We start from the raw sequence: 23,081 nt of genomic DNA, 5'->3' as shown, positions 1-23,081 counted from the left end.
GTTTTGTTCAAAAGAGAATGACTTCATATAGGGAAAAATATATATCACTGATCCAGAATTAAAACAGGACTACAACAGCTCAAAATCAGGACTACTTAGGACTTAACCAAGACAGACCCAGAATCAGAACTAGATGATAGTAGCACTAAAAATCATCATAGACCTGCACTACACCTGCTCTTGTTCCTCTCTCCCTCTCTGTTCCTCTCTCTCTCTCTCTCAAACACCAACACCATCAAATATACAGTTGAAACCAGATGTTTAAATACTCTTCAGATAAAAACACTTTTTTAATTGTAACATCAAATCAGACTAAATGTTTATTTTTTTTTAGATTGATAAATATAAAAAACATAGTTGTTAAATTTAAGAGTAAAGAGAGAAATTTTCTGTATTTCTTAATTGCAAATGGCACCAAATTGTATTCAAATTGAGCCACACTTATGGAGCTCCACAGTTCTGTTCCTGGTGTTTTGGTTGACATCTCTTGATTTTCCCATGTCACAGAAACAGGCTCTGTGTTTTGCCTTATATGCATCCACAGCTGTGCCACCAGTTTACTCACATGGACTCTACTAACCAATCAGAAGCTTCTTCAGCTCAGAATGGAATCGTCTGCAGTTTTCTTATTAATGAACAATAAACTTAGTGTACATGTAACCCTAAATTTGATGAAAGTGATAAAAATAGAAGCTCTGTCTCTCTTTATTCTGACATTTAACTAATTCAAAAGATATTTCAATATTTATTTAACCAAAACAAAACAAGTTTACTCTAAATTGTTATTGTACAGTAAAAAAATGTTATTGTGTTTTCCATAAAGTGTATGTAAATATCTGGTTTCAGCTGTGAATGTACTGCTGTGTGTTGAAGTTCCTCTTGTTTTGCATAGAAATATACTGAACAACATACAAAGCATAATATATAAAATAACATCTACCTGAGTTTTTTCTTTGAAAGAAGCTCCTTATGTCCATTCTTGTATATCAGTGCATTACTGAAACCGATTTATTTAGCCGTGGAGGGTAACAACTGAAAATATGAAATAAACACACATGTAAGCTAAGACTCTCTAAAGAAACAGCATTGTTGTTGTTCCACTTTTCATTCCTTTTCATTCATTTGTTGATTCACTCGAAGAGAAAGTAACGTAAAATTGGTCAAGTGATCAGTTTGATATCAATCTTTCGTGATTCACCGTCATATTTACATTATTTGTACAGTACGAATGATTTGCTTTGGTACCTGGTCAAACGTCAGTTCTCCTCTGTCTGCCTCCCTGCGCTTCTCCAACAGCGCACTCGCAGGCAGCAGCTCCCCCCCGCCCCCTCGCTTAGTGCCTGAGCTCGGATCATACCAATATTAGGGGGGATTTACGCACAGTCATAAATTCCCACAGTGTGCGCTATGTGCTTCGAATATTGTGTGTAGTTTTTGTTTTATACAGTTGTCAGCCAGGCATCTAACTATGAAAAAATTACACTCCAAAAGACCCCGGGCTTCTGAAAAAACAACCCGGGCTTAAGCCCAGTAAGCCACCCCCCCCGCTCCGCCACTGTGACTGTGATGAAGTGAAGCTGGTCAGCCAGACACAGATAACAAAACTATTAAACCGCCCACAATGACACACAACATGACCAAAAGGACAGAAAGCCATGTCAAAGAGAAACAGGAAACAGGTCCTAGATAGAGACATGACGGCCTCAAAGAGAAATAGCAGCAATGAGACAAAATGTTCTTATTAGGTTAATAACGTGACTATAAAGAGGGAGAATCGCCTGAAAAAGAACAAAATAACGACAGAGACATGACGACCTCAAACAAAATGACTACACAAAACTCCCTCGATTATAAACAAACAACTACCAAAGAGCCTCAAGAATAACTGCAAAGTGGTTACAAAAGCCTCATCATGCCTAAAGCTGGGCATACACGGTGCGATTTTGAGGTCATTTTGAGCTGATTTTTCAGTCGTGTGACCGTTTTAGGGATCGGCCCAAGTTTCGCCTTAATCATCGTGCGTCGTGCATCGTGTAGTATACGTGGGGTAACGAGAAGCGATTAACACCTCACGACCATGGAAATCATCAATCCTTTGGTCGTAAGAAAATCAAACCTGTTTGAAATCCTGTCGCCCCTCGTGAGGGTGTCACCGCAGCCTCTCACACTGCGCACGCACAAACACAGAAATGGAAGTGAAAAGATGGAGCAGCAGTGCAGCGTGTGATCTGGACACAAGCGACGGAGGCACAACTTGTAGAACTCTTCGATGTGGCCTCACAAAATTATCACGACCACAACAACCGTGAAAAGAGTTGGATGGACATTGGTGCTCAATTATGTTTTTCATTAGCAATTTAACAAAGTTGATGGTGGTGGTGGTATGTGTGTGCGTGTGTGTGCGTGTGTGTGTGTGTGTGAGTGAGAGAGGGAGAGAGAGCGAGAGAAGATATTGTGACCTTCTAACCCCTGCGAGTCAATCTTACAGTTTGAGCAGGAGCTGAAATAATTGTATGCTCAGCTTAAGAAAGACGCAAAATGATTTACGCGAGTAAAAAGGACACAGCTTATTTCTGAACTCCACCTTTATCAAAAATTTTGATTTTTACAAATGGCACTAACATGCAGTACACAGTCCCTTCTCTCTCCATGAGAATGAGCTAAAACCACATCTGGGATGTGGTCTGTGTGCCTGGAACGACGTGTTCTGGCACATCCAACGATGCCATACACCCACCACGCCAACCTCAAACCGAGCTGATTAGATTTCAGATGAAGGCCACTAAAGATGAGCTTTTAGAAAGATGAAACATTTTATTAGAAACTTTCCCACTTAAAGTGTGGATGTGGCATACAGTAGGCACAGTCAGTAACAAAACACAGAGTGGTAATGATACCACTCACAAAACGTGGAAAAACTTTCTGTGAGCTTTCATTCAGCATCAAGCACACTGGAAATACACCAATGACCAAATAAAATTGCAACGTCTACAGCTGTTTTTAAGATTTTTCGGTATTATTCAGCAATAATGTGCTTTAACTGGAATCTTGTGAGACAGCAATAGTTGTTTTATCTTATATTCCTGTAATATTGCTCTAGGAACAATAACAATATTAGCATGGTTTCTTACATTAACAACAAATGCTCGTTAAAATGGCACACATTTTCATTATATTATGCCTTGAACTAAACCAACAAGAATGTCTTCTTACAGTATCAGAAAACTATTGTAATTTTCTTCCCCTTACAACATGCATTACAATCATACTACATATTATGTGTCTATATGTGAAAGAAAATGTAGAAAATAATGTTTGCAGAAGGAACATGTGGTATCTTAAGTATCATAAGCTGCTGTTATTTAGCAATTTAAAAAGAATTATTAATACCACTCATTTCCTGTAATAATGAGAAGTTGAGCAAATATAGTATATATAACAAAACTTTATGTAGACGTGCAGTTCCTTCAGCGCTGAAGCAGAGAAAGGAATAAATTACTCATTATTTCCACGACAGCTTACATTTTTTTGCATGTGTTTTAGATGGATCAATTCTATCATGATGGACAAGAACATCCTTTGAATTTAAGGCATAAAGCTACTAATATTATATGAATCATTTCATTATTACATATCTTAAAATTACTTTAAAGCAGTTAAAGTAAGCTAGTTTCGACTGTGCTATATTCAGTGTTGTATACCATTGAAGAGGTTCACACCAGCTCATTAGATGTCAGCAGTTCATGACTAAATATTGTTATCTTTCACACTTTGGGTCTCGTTCCAAAATCCTCTTTCTCTGAAGGAAAAACATTTTTCCATTTTTAGCTAAAATCAGTTAGGCAGTTACAATGCTTAACTGTACCTGACAATTCATACGACAAGATCTGATGCACAGTTTTACAGATTAGCCATGCCTGATCTAGAAGCAGTCTAAATTGAACTGATGTGAACTTTTCATTATATCAAAAAATTTATTCAGTCTGTTATGTATGGAAACACTTGAATGGTTTCTTACCTGAAGATAGAATAAACACAACATCATTATATCCTTCCACTCAGTCAAACACACTCACAGAGGTTGTTTAGCTCAGCTATGATCAGCATAAAGGCTGGAAAAGGTCGCACACTAGATTCTAGACTGGTAATGTAAAGGAGGCAATACAGTCTTCTGAGCAGAGTCAAAGTAGGACTTGTAACCCTACATAGGGCATCTTGCTGTGCCACTAATCACATCTAATACTATAAAAGTCTTTATTCAGTGGGTAACTCATAAGCGAGCACTGATTACTAATTCTGCTTCTAATGACTGAAAATTGCTACTATGTGGCCGAGATGACGATAATTCAGAGCTGTACAATGTTTTTAATGTTTCTATTCTTTCCAGCCTTTAGCCTAAGCTAAGCTATACTGAGCTAACCTAAGCTACTCTGAGCTAAGTTAAGCTAGGCAGCTGCTGGCTGTAGCTTCATATTTACCACACAAACATGAGACCGGTGTTTATCTTCTTTATCTGTCTGCAAGAAACACATCATGCCAAACTGTTGCTTTATGCTTATTCATAACAGTAGGCATGAGTGGCTGATTTTAGACAAGTTTTTGCTCTTGAAGCTGCTTTTAGCTGCTTGTCATTCTGCTCTGTTGAAGCTTACTCAGTCTTTCCGTATAGTTGGAGATGTTTTGAGATGCTCATGTCCTTCTGTGGAACTGGCTCACAGTAACCCCAGCCAGCCAAGGCTGATGGACAGTATATTCCAAAAAAAGTGCCATGTAGACAAAGTGAAATCTCTGTTTTCAATAAGGGAGGCTGTGTTCATCTGTTTTCTGTAGCTTTCCACAAATGCACTGTTAGTTTTTTCTAGGCCGTAATTCGTGGGGATCACAAAATCACGTCATCAACGGAGAAAACAGACCCAGATATGGAATTTATAAGATCAGTATTTGCAACTTAGAAACAATCTTAATAAGTTGTCAGCAAGCCACTATCAACCATAAGTAAGTGGTTAAACTGAAAACCTCTGACTTTCCAGCAGAAGTCATATGCTGTAAATCCTGTAAATCCTTCCAAAACCCATTCCCAGTCTCGTCATTCCGCCTTCAGCTCACTGCAGAGTCTGTGGTGGGAAATCTGTTGTCAGCAGCAGCTGCGGAAGCATTTCTTGAAGAATTTCTTGAACTCTGTGTTGAACATGGTGTAAATTATGGGGTTGAGAGCACTGTTGACGTAGCCCAACCAGGTGACAGTGCTCATTAGACCAGGATGGATGCTGCATGTCAGACACACGGCTCGCATCGTATGGACCACAAAGAATGGAGTCCAGCAGAACAAGAAGCAACCTGTGGAGAGCGTACAAAAGGGAAATCAAGTTTCTTTTCACTTTAAGTTGTAACTGACAGATTCATATGAGCATACACACACACCAGTCAAAGGTCTGGACAGCACTCCATCACTCTTTGGTCAAACAGCCCTCACACAGCCTGGAGGTGTGTTTGGGGTCATTGTCCTGTTGAAAAATAAATGATGGGATGCATGTCGCAGTAGGATGCTGTGGTAGCCATGCTGGTTCAATATGCCTTCAATTTTAAATAAATCCCCAACAGTGTCACCAGCAAAGCTCCCCCACACCATCACACCTGCTCCTCCATGTTTCACAGTAGGAACCATCGTTTCCCTTTTCTGTGTCACACAAAGACATGGCAGGTGGAACCAAAGATCTCAAATGTGGATTCATTAGACCAAAGCACAGATTTCCACTGGTCTGATGTCCACTCCTTCTGTTTCTTGGCCCAAACAAATCCCTTCTGCTTGTTTCTTTTTCTTGGTGGTGGTTAAAATGGTGTCTTAACAGGATGCCATGTAGTTTCTTAGCAGCTATTTGCCCATAAAGGAATTATGTAATTTTCCAGACTGATTGAGCTTCAGTTCTTAAAGTAATGATGGATTGTCATTTCTCTTTTCTCAGCTGATTAGTTCTTGCCATAATATGAATTCTAACAGTTGTCAAATAGAGCTGTCAGCTGTGTACCAACCTGACTGCTGCACAACAAAACTAATGGTCCCAACTCCATAAAGAAGGCAAGAAATTCCACAAATTAACCCTGACAGGCACACCTGTGAGGTGAAACCATCTCAGGTGACTAAGTAAGTAAGTAAGTAAAGTTTATTTATATAGCACCCTTCACAGACATATGTCACAAAGTGCTTTACAAGGTAAAAACATAATACAGTCATAAAATACACCATGAAAACCCTGGTCTAATTAAAAGCTTTTTGAAATAAAAATGTCTTTAGCTGCTTTTTGAAGGTCTCCACTGAGTCCAAACCCCGTAGAAATAGGGGAAGTGCATTCCGCAATCTGGGTGCAACAGCTTGGAAAGATCGGTCCCCTCGGGTTTTAAAACGAGTGTGGAGGACCACTAAAAGGGTTTGGTTTGCTGACCTCAGGTTACGAGTGGAGGTATGTGTATGAATCAGATCAGCAATGTAGGGGGGGTGCCTGTCTCTGTAATGCTCTAAAAGTTAAAACTAGAATTTTAAAATGGAACCTGAATCTGATTGGTAGCCAGTGCAGCGACTTTAAAACAGGGGTCATATGAGCACCCTTGTTCGAGCGGGTCAGTAGCCTCACTGCAGAGTTTTGAACAACCTGTAGGTGGGCTAGCCCTTTCATGTTTAAACAAGTAAACAGGCTGTTACAGTAGTCAAGTCTTGTAGAGATAAAAGCATGTATTATCATCTTGAGTTCACTTGTTGACACGATGGATCTAAGTTTAGAAATGTTCCTCAGGTGAAAAAAGCAGGTTCTTACTGTCTGATTTAAATGCCCCTCCAAAGAAAAAGCTTCATCAAAAATGACACCCAAGTTTCTAAGGTTATGTTTCTGTGAGGAACCTAAGTCACCCAGTCGCCGTTTAATATCAGGTATTGCACTGCCTGGTGCAATAATCAGAGTTTCTGTTTTGGCCGGGTTTAGCTGTAAGCAGTTATTGTTCAACCATTGTTTAATGTTGGTTAAACAGTCAATCAGATTGGAGAGCTTATGAGCTTCAGCAGGCTTAAAAGAATAATATAGCTGAATATCGTCAGCAAAAAGATGATAAGATACTTCAGGAAACTGCTGTATTATCTGACTTAAAGGAAGAATGTATATTAAAAACAGAATAGGTCCCAGCACAGAGCCCTGAGGAACTCCACACAACAACTCTGTAGATTCCGACATGATCTGGTCTGCAGACACACTAAAACTCCTTTCAGATATATAAGATGAAAACCAGTCTAGAACAGAGCCAGACATCCCAACCAGGTCTCTCAGTCTGTTTATCAGGATGGTATGGTTGACTGTATCAAAGGCTGAGGTAAGGTCTAACAAGACTAGGACTGTGTATTCTCTGGAGTCTGCTGACATCATAATATCATCAGTAACTTTCAGTAGTGCTGTCTCAGTGGAATGCAATTTACGGAACCCAGATTGAAAACGGTCATGGATGTTATATTTCTCCAAGTATGCCGTAAAGTGGACAGCTACTGCCTTCTCAAGGAGTTTTGACATAAATGGGAGTTTGGAGATAGGTCTTAAATTTTGAAGTAGTGTTGGGTCCAGGTTGGGTTTTTTGAGCCTTGGTTCCACAATGGCATGTTTAAAAAAGCTGGGGAACACCCCAGTCTGAAGAGAAACATTAAAAAGGTTCACAACCCAAGGACCAATGGTGTCAAAGGCATTAATAAAAAGCTTAGTGGGGATAATGTCTGAGGGGCTCTCGGACGGCTTCATTTTGTCCACCAGGGCTGCTATTTCATCATATATTACTGTTGTAAAAGTCGACCAGGAGTACAAAGGGAGTGCCTGACTCGGAGAACAAGAAAGCTTTGGGGAGATTTTAGCATTGATGTCGTTAATCTTATTAAAAAATCGGAGGAGTTTATTACTATCTACTTTAGAGTGTACATCTAAAGGTACCACATCTGGGGAGACAATAGCACTAACTTTGTCAAAAAGAAACTTGGGATTTCTGTTGTTTTTTGTTATGAGTCTAGAAAAATATTCTGATCTAACAGTTCTCACTGTGTCATTTAAGGAGAGCATGAGATCTCGAAGATGGAGCCTGTGTACGTCAAGTTTGGTTTTCTTCCATAGTCGTTCTATTTTGCGGCATATTCTCCTTAAGTTTAAGATAGACTCATTTATCCAAGGGCATGTCTTCTTTTGTAAAGCCGAGCTTGTTTTAATAGGTGCCACTTGATCCAAAATGGATGTGCATTCCCTATTAAAAGACTGACTAAGAACATTTACATCATAACAAGTGGAGACCTGAGTTTTTAACTTCACAGGCGTCTATTTAGAGCTAAAATTAAGTTCAACAAAGATACAGTTATGATCACTCAAATGTACATCCTCAGCAAACACATTGCCAATGTTGAGGCCAAAGGAAAAAACAAGGTCCAAGGTATGGCCTTTTACATGGGTTGGACCGGAGACATGTTGGACAAAGTTAAAAGACTCGGATATAGATAGAAGTTCAGCTGCAGAGTTAGATGAGGCATCATCAATATGAATGTTAAAATCCCCAAGAATTAAAGCTTTCTCCAGCTTGATAATAGAAGATAAGAAGTCCATAAAATCCTTTAAGAACTCAGTAGCAGGGCCAGGAGGGCGATAGACTAAAACACAATGAAAGATGTTCGTAGAGCCCACCTTAATTGTTTGCGACTCAAAGAAAGAATAGTTTTCAGTTTGCATACCTCTGCAGGTGAAACTGTCCTTAAAGACAACGGCAAGACCTCCACCACGGCGACCTAAATGGGGGGCGCCCAAGTAAGAGCAGTCTGCAGGACGCAGTTCATTTAGGTGAATAAATTCGCCATCCCTCTGCCATGTTTCGGTGAGAAACAGAAAGTCCAGGCTTTTCCTTGTGAAGAGCTCATTCAGAGAGAAGGATTTGTTTGCGATGGAGCGGGCGTTCAAGAGCGCGATCCGATTAAAAGCTGGCAGTGCAGGTTTCCCATCAGCTTGTCGGAGTGGAATTGACAGCAAACACCGTGCCCGCACGCGAGGTCTCCAGCAGCGCCACGGAACCGGCGGGGCCAACCACCGGTTGTGCGATGCGGGCTGTGAGGGCGCAGCGGTGGGGAGATAATCGGCAAAATCCAGAGCATCAGATGGGCAGGATCCATGCTGTAGTGGCTGCAAGTACGTGTTTCCAATCAAATCCGGAAGGGTAACTGGCAGCAGAAACCGGGGACGCCTCCAGACGAGTCGGGAAATCTCCGATCTGTAGTCTCGTCTGATGTGTACCTGGATGCCGGCCCTACAGCCTCTTTTCCTCGATTTCTTCTTGGAATTGCTTAGGGCACGTTTCGCAGGTAGCAAGAAGTAATCCGGTGAGGTGGAAGAGTGCACAAATGGTGGGGGGAAAGTTTTTCTATAACTGTCCCAGTCATCATAAAGACGTTCCATAGAGTCTTTGATGTGGAGCAAGGAAGAACGGTCGTAAATCACAGCAGCATAGCTCCATATATTAAACGTCAGGGCTGATATAAAAGCATAAAATACAACACAGCGTAGGCAGGTAGACGGCAAGCTGAGCAAAGGCGCCATCTTCCTGTCACAGTCCTGTCACAGTCGTCACGCATGAAGCTCACTGAAAGAAGGCCGAGGGTTTGCAGAGCTGTCACTAAAGGGTGGCCACAGCATGTCTTTATCCTGTCTTCCTTCTCTCACCCCAACCAATCACAGCAGATGGCCCCGCCCCTCCCTGAGCCTGGTTCTGTCGGAGGTTTCTTCCTGTTAAAAGGGAGTTTTTCCTTCCCACTGTCGCCAAAGTGCTTGCTCATAGGGGGTCATATGATCGTTGGGTTTTTCTCTGTATCTATTATTGTAGGGTCTGCCTTACAATATAAAGCACCTTGAGGCAACTGTTGTGATTTGGTGCTGTATAAATAAAACTGAATTGAATTGAATTAAAGCGCTGTCAGGAATCTGAAATATAGAGTTATGAATCTTTTTTTTCTTTGCTACAAAAAACCCAAAAACAAATTCCGCCACTCTGAACGTCTCCGTGTGGTCAACAGCAGACACACATTATGCCCCTATCGTGGTCTAAATCAATCAGAGACAGTCAGGGGCGGGGCCTCTCTGATTGGCCGTGGTCCAGATATTCCCGTAGTCCTTCGTGTGTACATTTGATTTGGATAGAGAGGTGAGTAGCTTGAATAAAGCGATATCGATTCATTAAATCCTGAATTGACATTTAAATATAAACTTATTTTGCCAGAAACGCCAGAATTTCAGGTTAAAGCTCATAAAACTATTTCAACAACCACCAAACAGTAAATGAGAGCAGGTACACGGACTCCACACAAAGACGTAAACGCAGAGCAGACCCCACGCAACAGAATCAGCTTTCTCTTTCTCGGCTTTCTCACCCGACGGCCCGTAGACAGACAAGCCGTCGGGGCTGAAAGCCGACAGCTCACCGATTCTGATGCATCGGGTCCGCGCTGTGTTTACGTCTTTTTTGCGCTAGAGTCTGAGCTGCAGGTTTTGTCTCTCTCCAACCAAAATTCACTGAACCAGCAGCAAAAGAAGATCAAACTACGCTTCACATTTGATAAACATCGTCATGAATTCACTCTGACTTTTGCTGTTTTGCTTCCACCACGATAAAATCACACTTCATGCACAGCGCTCTCTCTCTCTCTCTCTCTCTCTCTCTCTCTCTCTCTCAAATTGGGGTGATCGTGGCTCAAGAGTTGGGAGTTCGTCTTGTAATCGGAAGGTTGCCGGTTCGAGCCCTGGCTTGGACAGTCTCGGTCGTTGTGTCCTTGGGCAAGACACTTCACCCGTTGCCTACTGGTGGTGGTCAGAGGGCCCGGTGGCGCCAGTGTCCGGCAGCCTCGCCTCTGTCAGTGCGCCCCAGGGTGGCTGTGGCTACAATGTAGCTGCCATCACCAGTGTGTGAATGTGTGCGTGAATGGGTGGATGACTGGATATGTAAAGCGCTTTGGGGTCCTTAGGGACTAGTAAAGCGCTATATAAATACAGGCCATTTACCATTCAAATCTCTGTTTTCTGCATTATTCATTCGCTTATTACCCATCAGTCTACTGTTGTTTACAGCGCTGTCGGCCGCTGTCTTTTTTTATTTTTTTTAATCTTTTTACTTAAATGACCTCGGACAGGAATTTAAACATTTTAAAATTATGCAAAATGCAGAATTTTTAAAGGTTATCTGCTATAAAAAGCCAGGCCAGGAAAATCTGCTTCATGTTTTTCTGAGTTTTATTCTCAGTTACTTTGACACAAAGGCCTCTGCTGTGATGCTCACATCTCTGATAAAGTCTCACAAGTGTCAGTACTGATAAATGATCAGAATTATAATATTTCTGACTGTCTGAGGCAAAGTTGAATCAAATCGGGACTTTGTGAATTGGAATCGAATGGATTATAGAAATCAGTGATGATACCCAGCCCTAGCCTAAGAAAAGGTGCACCAGTGCAACCGTGGCAAAAAGTTAGTCTAGAGCCCTGTGAGTGTGTATATATATAAATATATACATGGGGAGAGAGAGAGAGAGAGAGAGAGAGAGAGAGATACTGATAATGACTGACATTTGGATAATGAGTAGTATTGTAGCTTCCAAATCTGACTCCCCCACACATCCCTTTCTGGGTCAGGTTGACCTGCCGTTAGTCCTGTAGTGTCTGTGTGTGTGTGTGTGTGTGTGTGTGTGTGTGTGTGTGTGTGTGTGTGTGTGTGTGTGTGTGTGGCAGGTGTATTGGAACCAGAGCTTTAGCAGCTGCAGCTTACTCAGTCATCAAGCCCTTTAAATACCCGGCTCTGCCACTTCCACTCAGCCTGACTGTAGACTTGGCTAACTGTCAGTGTCTGTATGCGTCACACCAAACCTAGACCAGGCAAGTCTTCTTTTGTCATAAATGTGCATCCCCCACTTTCCTCTCATTAAACGGCCATCCCACAGCTCTTTGCTCATTGAACCATAACAACGCAGCAGCCTCCCAGTGTGTATATTCTGCTAGTCTATTAAACGCCTGCTCTATTCTACCAAACTAGTTACTCATCCATAGCTCCAGCTGTCCATATGCCAGGCTAAACTCGTCTCCAGCTAGCTCTCAGTCAACAACAAGCTCCCAAAACCAAAATTCCCTTGTTTTTCCTGCTTTTTCTTACAGTTGTCCAATCTTTTAGTGGTCTGTGTAACAGCTACCACTTGTCTGTACAGAAAACCTACAGTGATAGTGACAAAGTCAGCAGCTGGCCACAAGTATTAAATATGGTCACAATCTTTGTTTCTGTTCCTCAGGTGTTGGGTTAAGTAATGGTTTGAAAAGGGCATTTACCTACAAATGTGACGCCCCCGTGGCACTGATATTAGTAGTCAGCACTGCTGCCTCACAGCAAGAAAGTCTTGGGTTGAAATCTGTTGCTCATCTGACCCTTTGGTGTGGAGTGTGAATGGTTCTGTGTCATTCTGTGACAGACCAGTGACCTCCACAGGTGAAGCACACACACACACACACACACACACACACACACACACACACACACACACACACAAAAGATCAAATTCACTGTAAGATGGCCCGTAAGGATTTGCCACGGAGGAAAAACTAAAGAGAAGAGAGATGGTTTTCTTTGCCGCCACAGAGTGAGTAATGGTTTCAGCCTGACCACAGGACATTCTTTCAGAGTTAATTTAATATGTAAAAAATGTGATACACTGTGATACACTATTAAAGGTTTCTGTTAGGTTCACTCTCACAATATGCATTTATAACAAACCAAAGGACTGAATGACTGAAATGTGATTACGCACTCAACTGTATGATATGTGCATAGTCTACATAGATATGTCTGTGAAGGTTCTCAGTCATCCAGGTCATCGTAGTCAAAGGAGCTTGCAAAGAAAAGCGTCTGGACTTCTTTAAGTTGCTTGAAGACGTTTCACCTCTCATCCGAGAAGCTTCTTCAGTTCTAAGGTCAAATGGTGGAGAGTCCCAGATATAAACCTAGTGGGAGTTTCCCCCCACAGAGGGACAAAAGGACCCCCTGATGATCCTCTAATCGCCTGAGCCAAGGTGTGAAACTGGGTGTGGGTCCCAATCAGTCAGAGTTGTTTCGAAAATGTGTTGGCTTGATTGTCAGCAATGAAGAGTTTGTAAACATCTGGTTTCAACTGTATATTTGATGATGTTGGTGTTTGAGAGAGAGAGAGAGAGAGAGAGAGAGAGGAACAGAGAGGGAGAGAGAGGAACAGAGAGGGAGAGAGAGCGAGAGAGAGAGGAACAGAGAGGGAGAGAGAGCGAGAGAGAGAGGAACAGAGAGAGGGAAAGAGAGAGAGGAACAGAGAGGGAGAGAGAGCGAGAGAGAGAGGAACAGAGAGGGAGAGAGAGCGAGAGAGAGAGGAACAGAGAGAGGGAAAGAGAGAGAGGAACAGAGAGGGAGAGAGAGCGAGAGAGAGAGGAACAGAGAGGGAGAGAGAGCGAGAGAGAGAGGAACAGAGAGAGGGAAAGAGAGAGAGGGACAGAGAGAGAGAGAGAGCGAGAGAGAGAGGAACAGAGAGAGAGAGGGAGAGAGAGAGGAACAGAGAGAGCGAGAGAGAGAGAGAGAGAGGAACAGAGAGAGCGAGAGAGAGAGAGAGAGAGAGGAACAGAGAGAGAGAGAGAGGAACAAGAGCAGGTGAGACACACATGTTAGTCAAATGGTTGTTTACCAAAAGTATCACCGTATCATAGGTCCTCATGTATCTCGTACCTAGTGTTTCTTTTTAGGTTTGTTATTTTTCAAATTCTATATTTATTAAGTTTTGCAGGCTTGTTTGCACAACAAGGGTAAATAATTATATAAATGTTTCTGAATCTAAATAGTGGACTTTGGTAGAATTAAAAAATAAGTGTAGTGCAGGTCTATGATGATTTTTAGTGCTACTATCATCTAGTTCTGATTCTGGGTCTGTCTTGGTTAAGTCCTAAGTAGTCCTGATTTTGAGCTGTTGTAGTCCTGTTTTAATTCTGGATCAGTGATATATATTTTCCCCTTTATGAAGTCATTTAGTTTTGAACAAAACTCAAAACAGAGCCTATAAACACCCCCCCCCCCCCCCCCATAATCCGCCTCTGTTATTGGTTATAAAAAACGGGGCCTTCACTATGAAAGACTGAATCAGTCTCTGCCTGTACTTTAAAAATAACCTCAAGCTGGCTACAACAAGATAAGAAACACATTTTAATAAGTTACTGTAAAAGTAGAACAATTCAAATGTGTCATCTTGTCCACGTCTGCCATCGGCCTCGCTCTCTTCCAGCATTCGCACTGCTCCAATCTGCAGCTCCACATTCGGTCTCTGCTCAGTTCAGCTGCGGTTGGACATCTAGATTGTTGGCCTGTAAGTCTAGATTCTGCTATGCAGGTGTGTCACTGGTTTATAATCTGTGACAGACGTGCACAATACAAGCTTCTTTGTGTAACCAAAATGAGAAGAAACAGCAGTTTTCTGTGTTTCAGTATCTTTGTCCAACAAGCTGTAACTGAGTAACTATGGAAGCTCAGCCACATAATAGGAAAAGATACATATTATTGGAAGAGATACATAAAAATATAAACCAAGCCCTGGACGGGCTTTCGTTTGTTCAACAGCAACATTCAGCTAACATTATTTATATTAGATTAGAAAGATTATAAAACCTAGTTCACTGTTACACTTGTATTAAAGGTCATACTCCCCATGAGAAAGTGTCCTAAATCAGTTTTAACTTGATTTCATTTATAGTTGAGGCTTTTCGGCTTACACCAGAATTATGTCAGCTTCATTTGCAGCCTCTGAGGTTGCAGCACAGCTCGTGCGTGCTTGGACGGAGGCATCATAAGAGAACTGTGACACGCTGCTTTCTGCTTTTCCCAAAACATTTCTGATGCCAGCTGACCAACAGGAAATGAGCTCAGGAAACTCTGATTCGTCTCCCTTTTTAGCGATCACAACACAAACCTCCTGTCGACTCGAATCATTGATGTGAATGATTGAACGGATGAATGAACGTAAACCGAGCGACAGCGAAAAGCCTGCTAGAAATAACAGGAACACTTAGGTCAACGTGTTTCGACAGCAGGCAGAGGAGCTACAGATCAAATCCTACAGTGCAGGTTATCACAGCAGCGCTGCTTCTGTCAACTATCCACCCAGAGTTGTAAAACACTGATTTGGACTAAAGCTTGGTAACACTAACGGTCCTCGGGTGCTGCTGGCTCACCAATAAAGGCACTCACCTACTACGACAGGCAGGACCTTCATAGCTTTCCTCTCCCTGCTGTTGAGCTTGGCTCTCGTCTTCATTTGCTGCTGGCTGAAGGTCAGCGTAGGCACCGAGTTCTCTCTGTACTGCCGTGGATAAGGAATCTCCTGTTGTATGTAGTCGCCAGAATCATCCATGCGAGACTGGGCTAGATCTCTCTCAATAATCCTGGGCAGAGGCATGGGCAGAGGTCCAGGGATGGTGCCCGGCACTGGGGCGAGGGTCGTGGTGATGGCGGCGTGCTGCAGCTTCCTGCAGGCCTCGATGCTGCTTCGTAGTTTGGCCTTACGGGTCTCCTCCCAGCGACGCAGCCCGCGGAAAACCCCAAAGTAGAGCAGGACCATGATGGGGCAAGGAATGAAGAAGGAGCAGACTGAGGAATACACCACATAGTTGTTGTCCTCCAATTTACACTCTGTGGGATCACGGTTAGGTACGTTGTTGATGCCAAATATGACAGGCGAGGCCACTGCTAAGGCCAGCAGCCAGGTGGCAGATAGCAGGATGATCTGACGATGGTCCACATGTTTGCGGTTGTAGTTTAGTGGAATGGACACGGCAATAAACCTGCAGAAAGAAAGAAGCGTTCACAAGGATATGTTTAACATCATGATCTCAAGCGCTTGGAAGCATTTTGGTTTCCATTCGTAGTCTATGTGTAGTCCAAATTTGATTGTCTAATCATTTTTAGTAAAGCTATCATTAAATACATTAAATACTGGTAAAAAGTCTTTTGGTAAGTAAAAGAAGTAAAATAATCTAAACTTTGTCCTAGGAAACATTTAGCTTTTGTCCACTTCTGACAGGAAGTCTCAGCCTGGTTCACAACACTGGAAAAAACTGTTATTCTTACAGTAACACAGCTGTTCAGAGTTTATATTGCATGATTTTCATTTCAGTATTTCCTGTTACTTCAAATGTATAAGGTTAAAAATGTAAATTTCAGTGTCAAAGCTGAATTATTCTGAGTTACAAAAATAATTCTCTGTCCTCGTGTCACTGAGCAAAGACTCCGGAGACTAATTCAGTCATAGTTACTGTCAAGTTATACTTTTTACCTTGATCGATCACGCTGGGTACGTAAGCGTTGTTTGGAGGTTTTAAATAAAAAGATAGACCTGGGAGCTTTGACAGTCATTTGTAAAGTGGACTCAGTCTATTAAAGGCTTTGGATGACTGTCTGCTGACATTTAGACAAACACAGGGACGAAATTTTTAGCCCCTCTATGAAAATTTCATTTAAAAAAATTGATGTTAAACAGAGTAAGGTTTTCACGCAGCTTTTCCTCTGGCCTATCCGAGCAGTCTTAGGGTGTGAGGCACCCTGGACAGGTCGCCAGTCTGTCGCAGGACTAACACAGATAACTATTTAACCTAACCCCACTAACTGCATGTCTTTGGACTGTGGGAGACGTGGGAGTACCGGGGGACAACATGCAAACTCCACACAGAAGGACCCCGGCCTGATGGTGATCCTGAACTCAGGATGACTTTACTCACTGGCTGCAGTGCTCAAGAGTAATATTTTGTGGTGGCTGTGCCTTTGAGAGAATTCAAAAAACAATTTTGATTCATTAGAACCTCCCATGGCGCAACATTGATTTAACTTGGCAAACGAATATATCCATCCTAAGCAGCTATATTTTCTGTCATTTTATTTTAGCTGTAATGATTTATAGTAAATCAGGCTTTTTGAAAAGCTGCAGTGACCTTGGACCTTTTCATGCTCTCCCGTAAATGATGAGTTCTCTTCCAAATCACCAAAGTTGCAAAGTTAAAGCTACAACAGCCATATTAATGGTTAATTCACCAGACTGAAATAACCTGACATTGGCCTTTAAAAATAGAGAAATTTCAGTTTAGTGTGGATGTGGTGATACAGAAAGTCCACGAAACATTTGTTTTAATGCTTGTTTTTAACTTGAATTTCAGTTTGGAACTTAATTATTTTATAGGAAACAAAATGTGAGGAGTATATCTGGATTACACTGTTATCTGAATGAAATAACTATATGATGAAATTCCCTTTTTAATATTACGTTTTCTTCTTTGTAGCAAGTATTTGTGTCCAGAACAGCTGAAGGATTAATCATAGTATCTGCTGTGTTTTTGTTAGTTTTCACCTTTCAGACTCATCTTCATCGAATGCCTTTGACAGTAAAAGCAAGCATGTAGGAGCAACGTAAAGAGGTATACCTGTCCACACTGATAGCACAGAGGTTAAATATTGATGCGGTGCACAGCATCACATCCATGGTCATCAGGCCATCACACATCAGCATGTTTAAGGACCAGACTCCACCCTGAAACTGCACACACATAAACAAACACAAAAACACACAAACCTTGAGTCAAAAGAAACTCACTGCAAATATTCCCAATCCTCTTGTCTTAGTGCCACAAACGTTCCTGCATGAAGCATGACTCTGTCCCCTGACTTCTTCAGCAAGCACAGTAGGCGTTAACTTTCAGACAGACTTTCTAATCCAGTGACTGTATGTGGACAAAGCACTGGTGTGAAGATTAACTGGCTGTGACCACTGGCACAGATAACAAGATCTCAAATGCAGCTAGTTAAGGAGGATTTAAGGGGAAGCCTCAGCAGGGCGTCTGTATTATATTTAGACAGGCAGGCATGCAGGCAGGTGGCTCCTGATACTGAAGGCAAGGCTACATCCTGGTCTTTTGCCTGCAGATGTTGTGAATTATGGGTCGTACCTTTTCTCAACACCAGAATAAAGCTCCCACTGTCTCCCCTCGGTCTTTATTTATCCTGATGAAAGACGAACAGCCGTCTCTGTTTTATGATGCTCTTTTTCTGATGAGTATAATTAGCTACCTCGCTAAGTCACAACAATCTGAGTGTTAATCCTCCAGAATTGTTATAATTAATAAACACCTGAATTCAAGACAACAGCTTTCTGTCCACTAGTACTTTAGGGCTCACACATTATTAGAAACTGAAGCGTCACATTTTGCATCTTTTTGCAGTCCTTTTGCCATTTTCTTTTGGTAATCATTTTACCGATATGTGCTGATTTTGTCACTCTGCGGTTTCTTTTGTATCTCTGTTTGCATCTTTGTTATTTTGCATCTGCGTGCATCTGCGTGCGATTGTGGCTCAAGAGTTGGGAGTTCACCTTGTAATTGGAAGGTTGCCGGTTCAAGCCCCGGCTTGGACAGTCTCGGTCGTTGTGTCCTTGGGCAAGACACTTCACCCGTTGCCTACTGGTGGTGGTCAGAGGGCCCGGTGGCGCCAGTGTTCGGCAGCCTCGCCTCTGTCAGTGCGCCCCAGGGTGGCTGTGGCTACAATGTAGCTTGCCATCACCAGTGTTTGAATGTGTGCGTGAATGTGTGGATGACTGGATATGTAAAGCGCTTTGGGGTCCTTAGGGACTAGTAAGCGCTGTATAAATGCAGGCCATTTACCATATATTTGGAGTTGTTCTTTTCTGTGTTTCCATGCTCTTTTCTTTAACCTCCTGACATCCACATATGTGGACATCACATTTTGGGCTGTCTAGACCAAAATACTAAATTTTGCTCTACAAGGGCCTGATGTCCACTAACGGGGACGTTTTACTGACACTGTTCTATTGAAATTTAAAACCGATGTCCTCATATGTGGCTCTCATTTTTCTCAGAAACAAAAATCAGGTAAAATAACAAAAAAAATTCTTTGTTTTTACATTCATCAGGTCCCAATCAGCCCAAATAGCAAAGAGAAATTAAAAATGCATGCTGTGGAAGAGTTCGGGTCTTATGAGGTTAAGGGTATTTTAGACGGGTTTGGAGTCTAAAGTTTGCATTTTACTGTTTTTTGTAGCAAGCATGTGTTTTTTTCCCCAGTTTTGCTATTTTTGCACAGTGGTTTGTACGTCTTGGTTACGTCTATTACGTCTATAGTCTCCAGGCCTTTAAAGTTCTTATGGGCACCTTGGATTTTGTGAAGTCTTGAAGCCACACTGTGCGGCCTTCAGTCTTTATATATTTTTCATTTCCTCTTGGTTAATGTTGCATCTGAACTGCAGGAGATGTAGAGATACCTGCTTATCTTCTGTCTGACGCTTTCTTCGAGTCACAGTCAGACTCATCTGCACGCATGCTGTACTAAATGCTGACCTGATAAGCCTGTTGGGTAATACGGCTCTTACCTCTGCGTAAACGAAGAGAGGGAGAACCAGCACCGCCAGCAGCAGGTCTGCAAATGCCAGACTCACTATAAAGTAGTTTGTAGTGGTTTTTAAAGCTTTCTCCAAGTAAACGCTTATACACACTAGCACATTTCCACAGGTGACGACGATGATCAAGAAAATCCCGAAAATGAGAGCTGGGAAGTTTAAATGTGTGACGGCGGCCGCCGGCAGGGTGTCGTTGTTAAAATCCGTGAAGTTGTCCGACATGGTCGCCGGTGTTGCGCCGTGCGCCGCAGACTGACGGGCTCCTTGTCCTACGAAGAGTTTCCTCCAGGGTAGTTTTCATCTATAAGCCGTTAAGGAAAGCAGAAGGTTTCCAGATGAAGTCGGGCTAAGTTGTTCTCCGTGGACGCGCATCCACGGCGCCCAGTGTGCGCACTGAAACCGATGCGCAAAGCCACACCGCTCGATGTAACCACGTTACCAGCCCTTAGGAACCCTTTCTTCAAATTTGACCGGCTGTCAAATGTGGATTCTCTGATAATTGCTTGCTACTGAAGGGGTAGCTGTGCAAAGTGGACGAATCAGAAGGCAACGGCTTAACCGGATAAATCTGCTTATGTGTTAACAGCCTCAGCAGGTTGGCAAATCAGGTTCGACCGAGACAGCAAACAGTGTGGAAATCAGCTGTTCCTCACATATGTAGACTTCTTACACTAAACTGCAGCTCTGAATATCAGTACATGGAAAAGACTTTACATGAAGTCATTCGTTAATTGTTTATATAATCGGAATGATTATTTTCTGCTACACTGAGTAACAATGAGACATATTTCAAACACATATTTGAACTCGATCTTTTTTCTAAAAGTATTCAAGTAGTTTTGAAGCTAGCCAATCAGGAAGAGGAGGAAAACGTCAGCAACAAGTGAGACCAAAGTGGTGAAACACAAACTGCGCTCATATAAGCGCCGCTCTACACTTGCTGTAATAAGCTGCAGTTATAACCCAAACATGCTACACAGGTGTATGCTCTGTAACCCCCTGTCCCAACTTTGCTCAAATCTGGATCAAATTTCAAAATATTATTAACAATAATAATCTCAGTTTTAACATTTATTTATGGTAAATGAAGTACAACATATATAAGATAGAGCCACTAGTGTGCTACATGTGGTTGCAACATGAGAAACAAATGGGTAATGTGAAGATAGTTGCATCTATCTTTTACACTGTTTATGGTTTTTATCTCAGCTGCTTCTTTTAGTTTCACATCAACAGCAGTCTCCTATTTTTTCATAATTTTCTTCTTCATCTCAAAAAAAGCCTGCAGCTCTCTATATTGGCACTATATTTAAAGTCATATAATTGGGTTTAACCGGGTATCACATGGCGGTCATCACATGATGAGCATTTCAAGTACTTAATGGGCATTTTGGCAGTGTTGGATTTTACTTGTTTCGTGTGTTGATGATCAAATATGTGGCTTAGAAATGAGCAAATGAAAATAAAGGCTTCAGAAAACTAATTTTAGCAGTGGCGGCTCTGCTGAGAGTCTGTAAATGTTAGCGTTGTTAGTGGATAATATGGCGCTTGAACCATGAAGGCTGCCATTACTGATATCTGCACATATCTAATGCCATTGCTGGGCATTCTTTCTGCTATTTTTCATGCTTGAATACACATTTCAGGAATATGGTGACTGACATATATCTGAATGACTGATTGGATATGCCCCGATGAGCAGTTATCATGATACTGGAACTGATGCCGAAGTCATTCTGCTAGAGTCTGAGAAGCAGAATGAGCTTCACAGTCATGTGTAATGAAGTGCTGCCTGCATCACCGCCTTTAAAGACTATCTGCTCTTAGGAATTTTCTGTTTCTCAGATTGAAACTGAAAGTCCTGGAAACGCATCAGTAGAGGAATACTCTATTCCATACTTTAATTAAAGTCTCATAATTAAAAGTTTTCCACTGCTGCTCTTCAAGGGTAGCGCTCCCATCTTTGAAGTTAGAGTGAGGAAGTAGAACTGAATTATGCCAAAATGGGAAATCCTGTGATCGCTGTTGGTAAAATCACACACTGACTCACTGAGATAACACCTGGTGTGTCTTCTATTCACTGATGTGGACACTGCAAATGACCAGGTCAGTAACAGCATTTCACTTAAAGTTTCCTGGACATTCTTTGGATACTTTGATAGGTGGTATTATCTTGCTGGGGTTACATGATATTCATGAATGATGAACCAGGCCCTGTAAATTACCCTGTAGTGTATTCACTACTGCAGTGATGAACAGTCCCAGCCAGCAGCAGCAGGCCTTTGCTACATGTGGCTGCTTAAGGCAGTGTTTCCAAACCACTGTGGTGTGGCACAAAGGTGTGCCATGGAAGATTATCTGCTTCCACCTGATTAGTAACGGGCAGCACAATTATATTCTCTTCCACTAGAGGGCAGCACAACTACCTGCTGTAATTCAATGGGTTGCCAACTGCCAGGAAAACAGAAGAAGACGAAGAAGAAATTACTTATTCTATGTCCCAATCAATGACTTGGTCCCAATTCAGGTCCTGCATCGTCCTGTGACGATGGAGGCCACATTTCAGGGCAGATTACGTCACAGCGACGCAACGAAGGCTGTCCCAATTCGACAGCTGTGTCGCTACCAAAGACTGTAGCTGTGTCCCAAAACATCGGCTGCATCCTCCGGAGGCCGCATTTGTAGGCCGATTATGTCACAGCCAGGCGACGAAGGCTGTCGACAGCTGTGTCGCTACCAAAGACTGTTTTCTAGTTATTGGTCACTACCCGATCTGTACTGGAAACCCAATCGGTACCACGCGTGTGCAAATCTTACGTCACTTCTTCTCTTTACCAACATTGCGACAGTTAATATATTTGAAGAGACACGGTTAGCACCCAGTTAGCACCTCTCGACACCTCTTTTTCGACTGCCCGGGACATTTAAACAATGGACACCTCCGTATACAAACAAAATCATGCTTTTCTCCTCAACGGAGAACAATTCAATTCCCCCGATTGAACAACAGCGACGTAAAATAAGAAGAATGGCGCCTAATTATAGAGTTAATAATACTGACTTAGTAATGTGTCACGTGAAGATTCATCAGCCAGATTAAGTGTTTACTGACAATTGACAGTGATAGCGGACATCATCATCACTATTCCAACAATCCTCTCCGCACAGACAAGCATAAACACACTCGACTATCACTAAATCAAATTTACACATAGAAACACGATTTGTAATGATGATAGTTCATTCGGTCGCTCAGCAGGTGGCTGTATCCTCGTACACTGGGGAGTAAACTGCCATTAAACGAAACAGAAGAAGAAAAAAACTTCTGCACATGCGTGGTACGGATCGGGTAGACCCCATTTGTATGGTCCCGTCTTTGCACGTGTGCAGTAAGGATCGGGGAGTCCTGAACCATAACTAACTTTTTTTTTTGTTACATTATACTGAAATGTTTCATTATTGCAAACATTTTAAGAGATACTTAACATCTTAAACGATACTCTGACCCGTAACTATCATAAAATGCTTCGACCGAAAGTAGACACCTTTTGCACAGTGAATCGGGTTTTTTGAGTCATTTGATTCACTGAGT

The 23,081-nt window shown here is 42.1% G+C and overlaps 1 protein-coding gene across 1 annotated transcript; it reads right to left on the bottom strand.

Annotated features, from left to right (window-relative positions):
• Positions 1-2,859: 2,859 nt before the first annotated feature.
• Positions 2,860-20,080, bottom strand: drd4b (dopamine receptor D4b). The gene is made up of 4 exons (XM_085412691.1): positions 19,463-20,080; positions 17,505-17,617; positions 15,283-15,875; positions 2,860-5,337 (listed from the first exon to the last, which is right to left on the bottom strand). Exons 1-4 carry the CDS (start codon positions 19,709-19,711, stop codon positions 5,135-5,137), a joined length of 1,158 nt encoding a protein of 385 aa, XP_085268817.1. The 5' UTR covers positions 19,712-20,080; the 3' UTR covers positions 2,860-5,134.
• Between the last annotated feature and the right edge of the window lie 3,001 nt (positions 20,081-23,081).

Source organism: Rhamphochromis longiceps, linkage group LG1, assembly GCF_057381845.1.
Source record: "Rhamphochromis longiceps isolate RC_006_pf linkage group LG1, R_longiceps_female_GT1.1, whole genome shotgun sequence".
Lineage (NCBI taxonomy): Eukaryota > Metazoa > Chordata > Actinopteri > Cichliformes > Cichlidae > Rhamphochromis > Rhamphochromis longiceps.
Note: the sequence above shows the minus strand (reverse complement) of the source record. Positions and strands in the feature narration are given on the sequence as shown.

What these genes read in the sequence shown, in the direction of transcription:
- drd4b (XM_085412691.1), bottom strand. Translation starts at nt 19,711, where the DNA reads ATGTCGGACAACTTCACGGATTTTAACAACGACACCCTGCCGGCGGCC. An exon ending in CTCTCTTCGTTTACGCAGAG is followed by an intron (nt 17,618 to 19,462) that starts GTAAGAGCCGTA and finishes ATGTGTGTGCAG; the next exon opens with TTTCAGGGTGGAGTCTGGTC. An exon ending in GGTCCTGCCTGTCGTAGTAG is followed by an intron (nt 5,338 to 15,282) that starts GTGAGTGCCTTT and finishes CGCTCTCCACAG; the next exon opens with GTTGCTTCTTGTTCTGCTGG.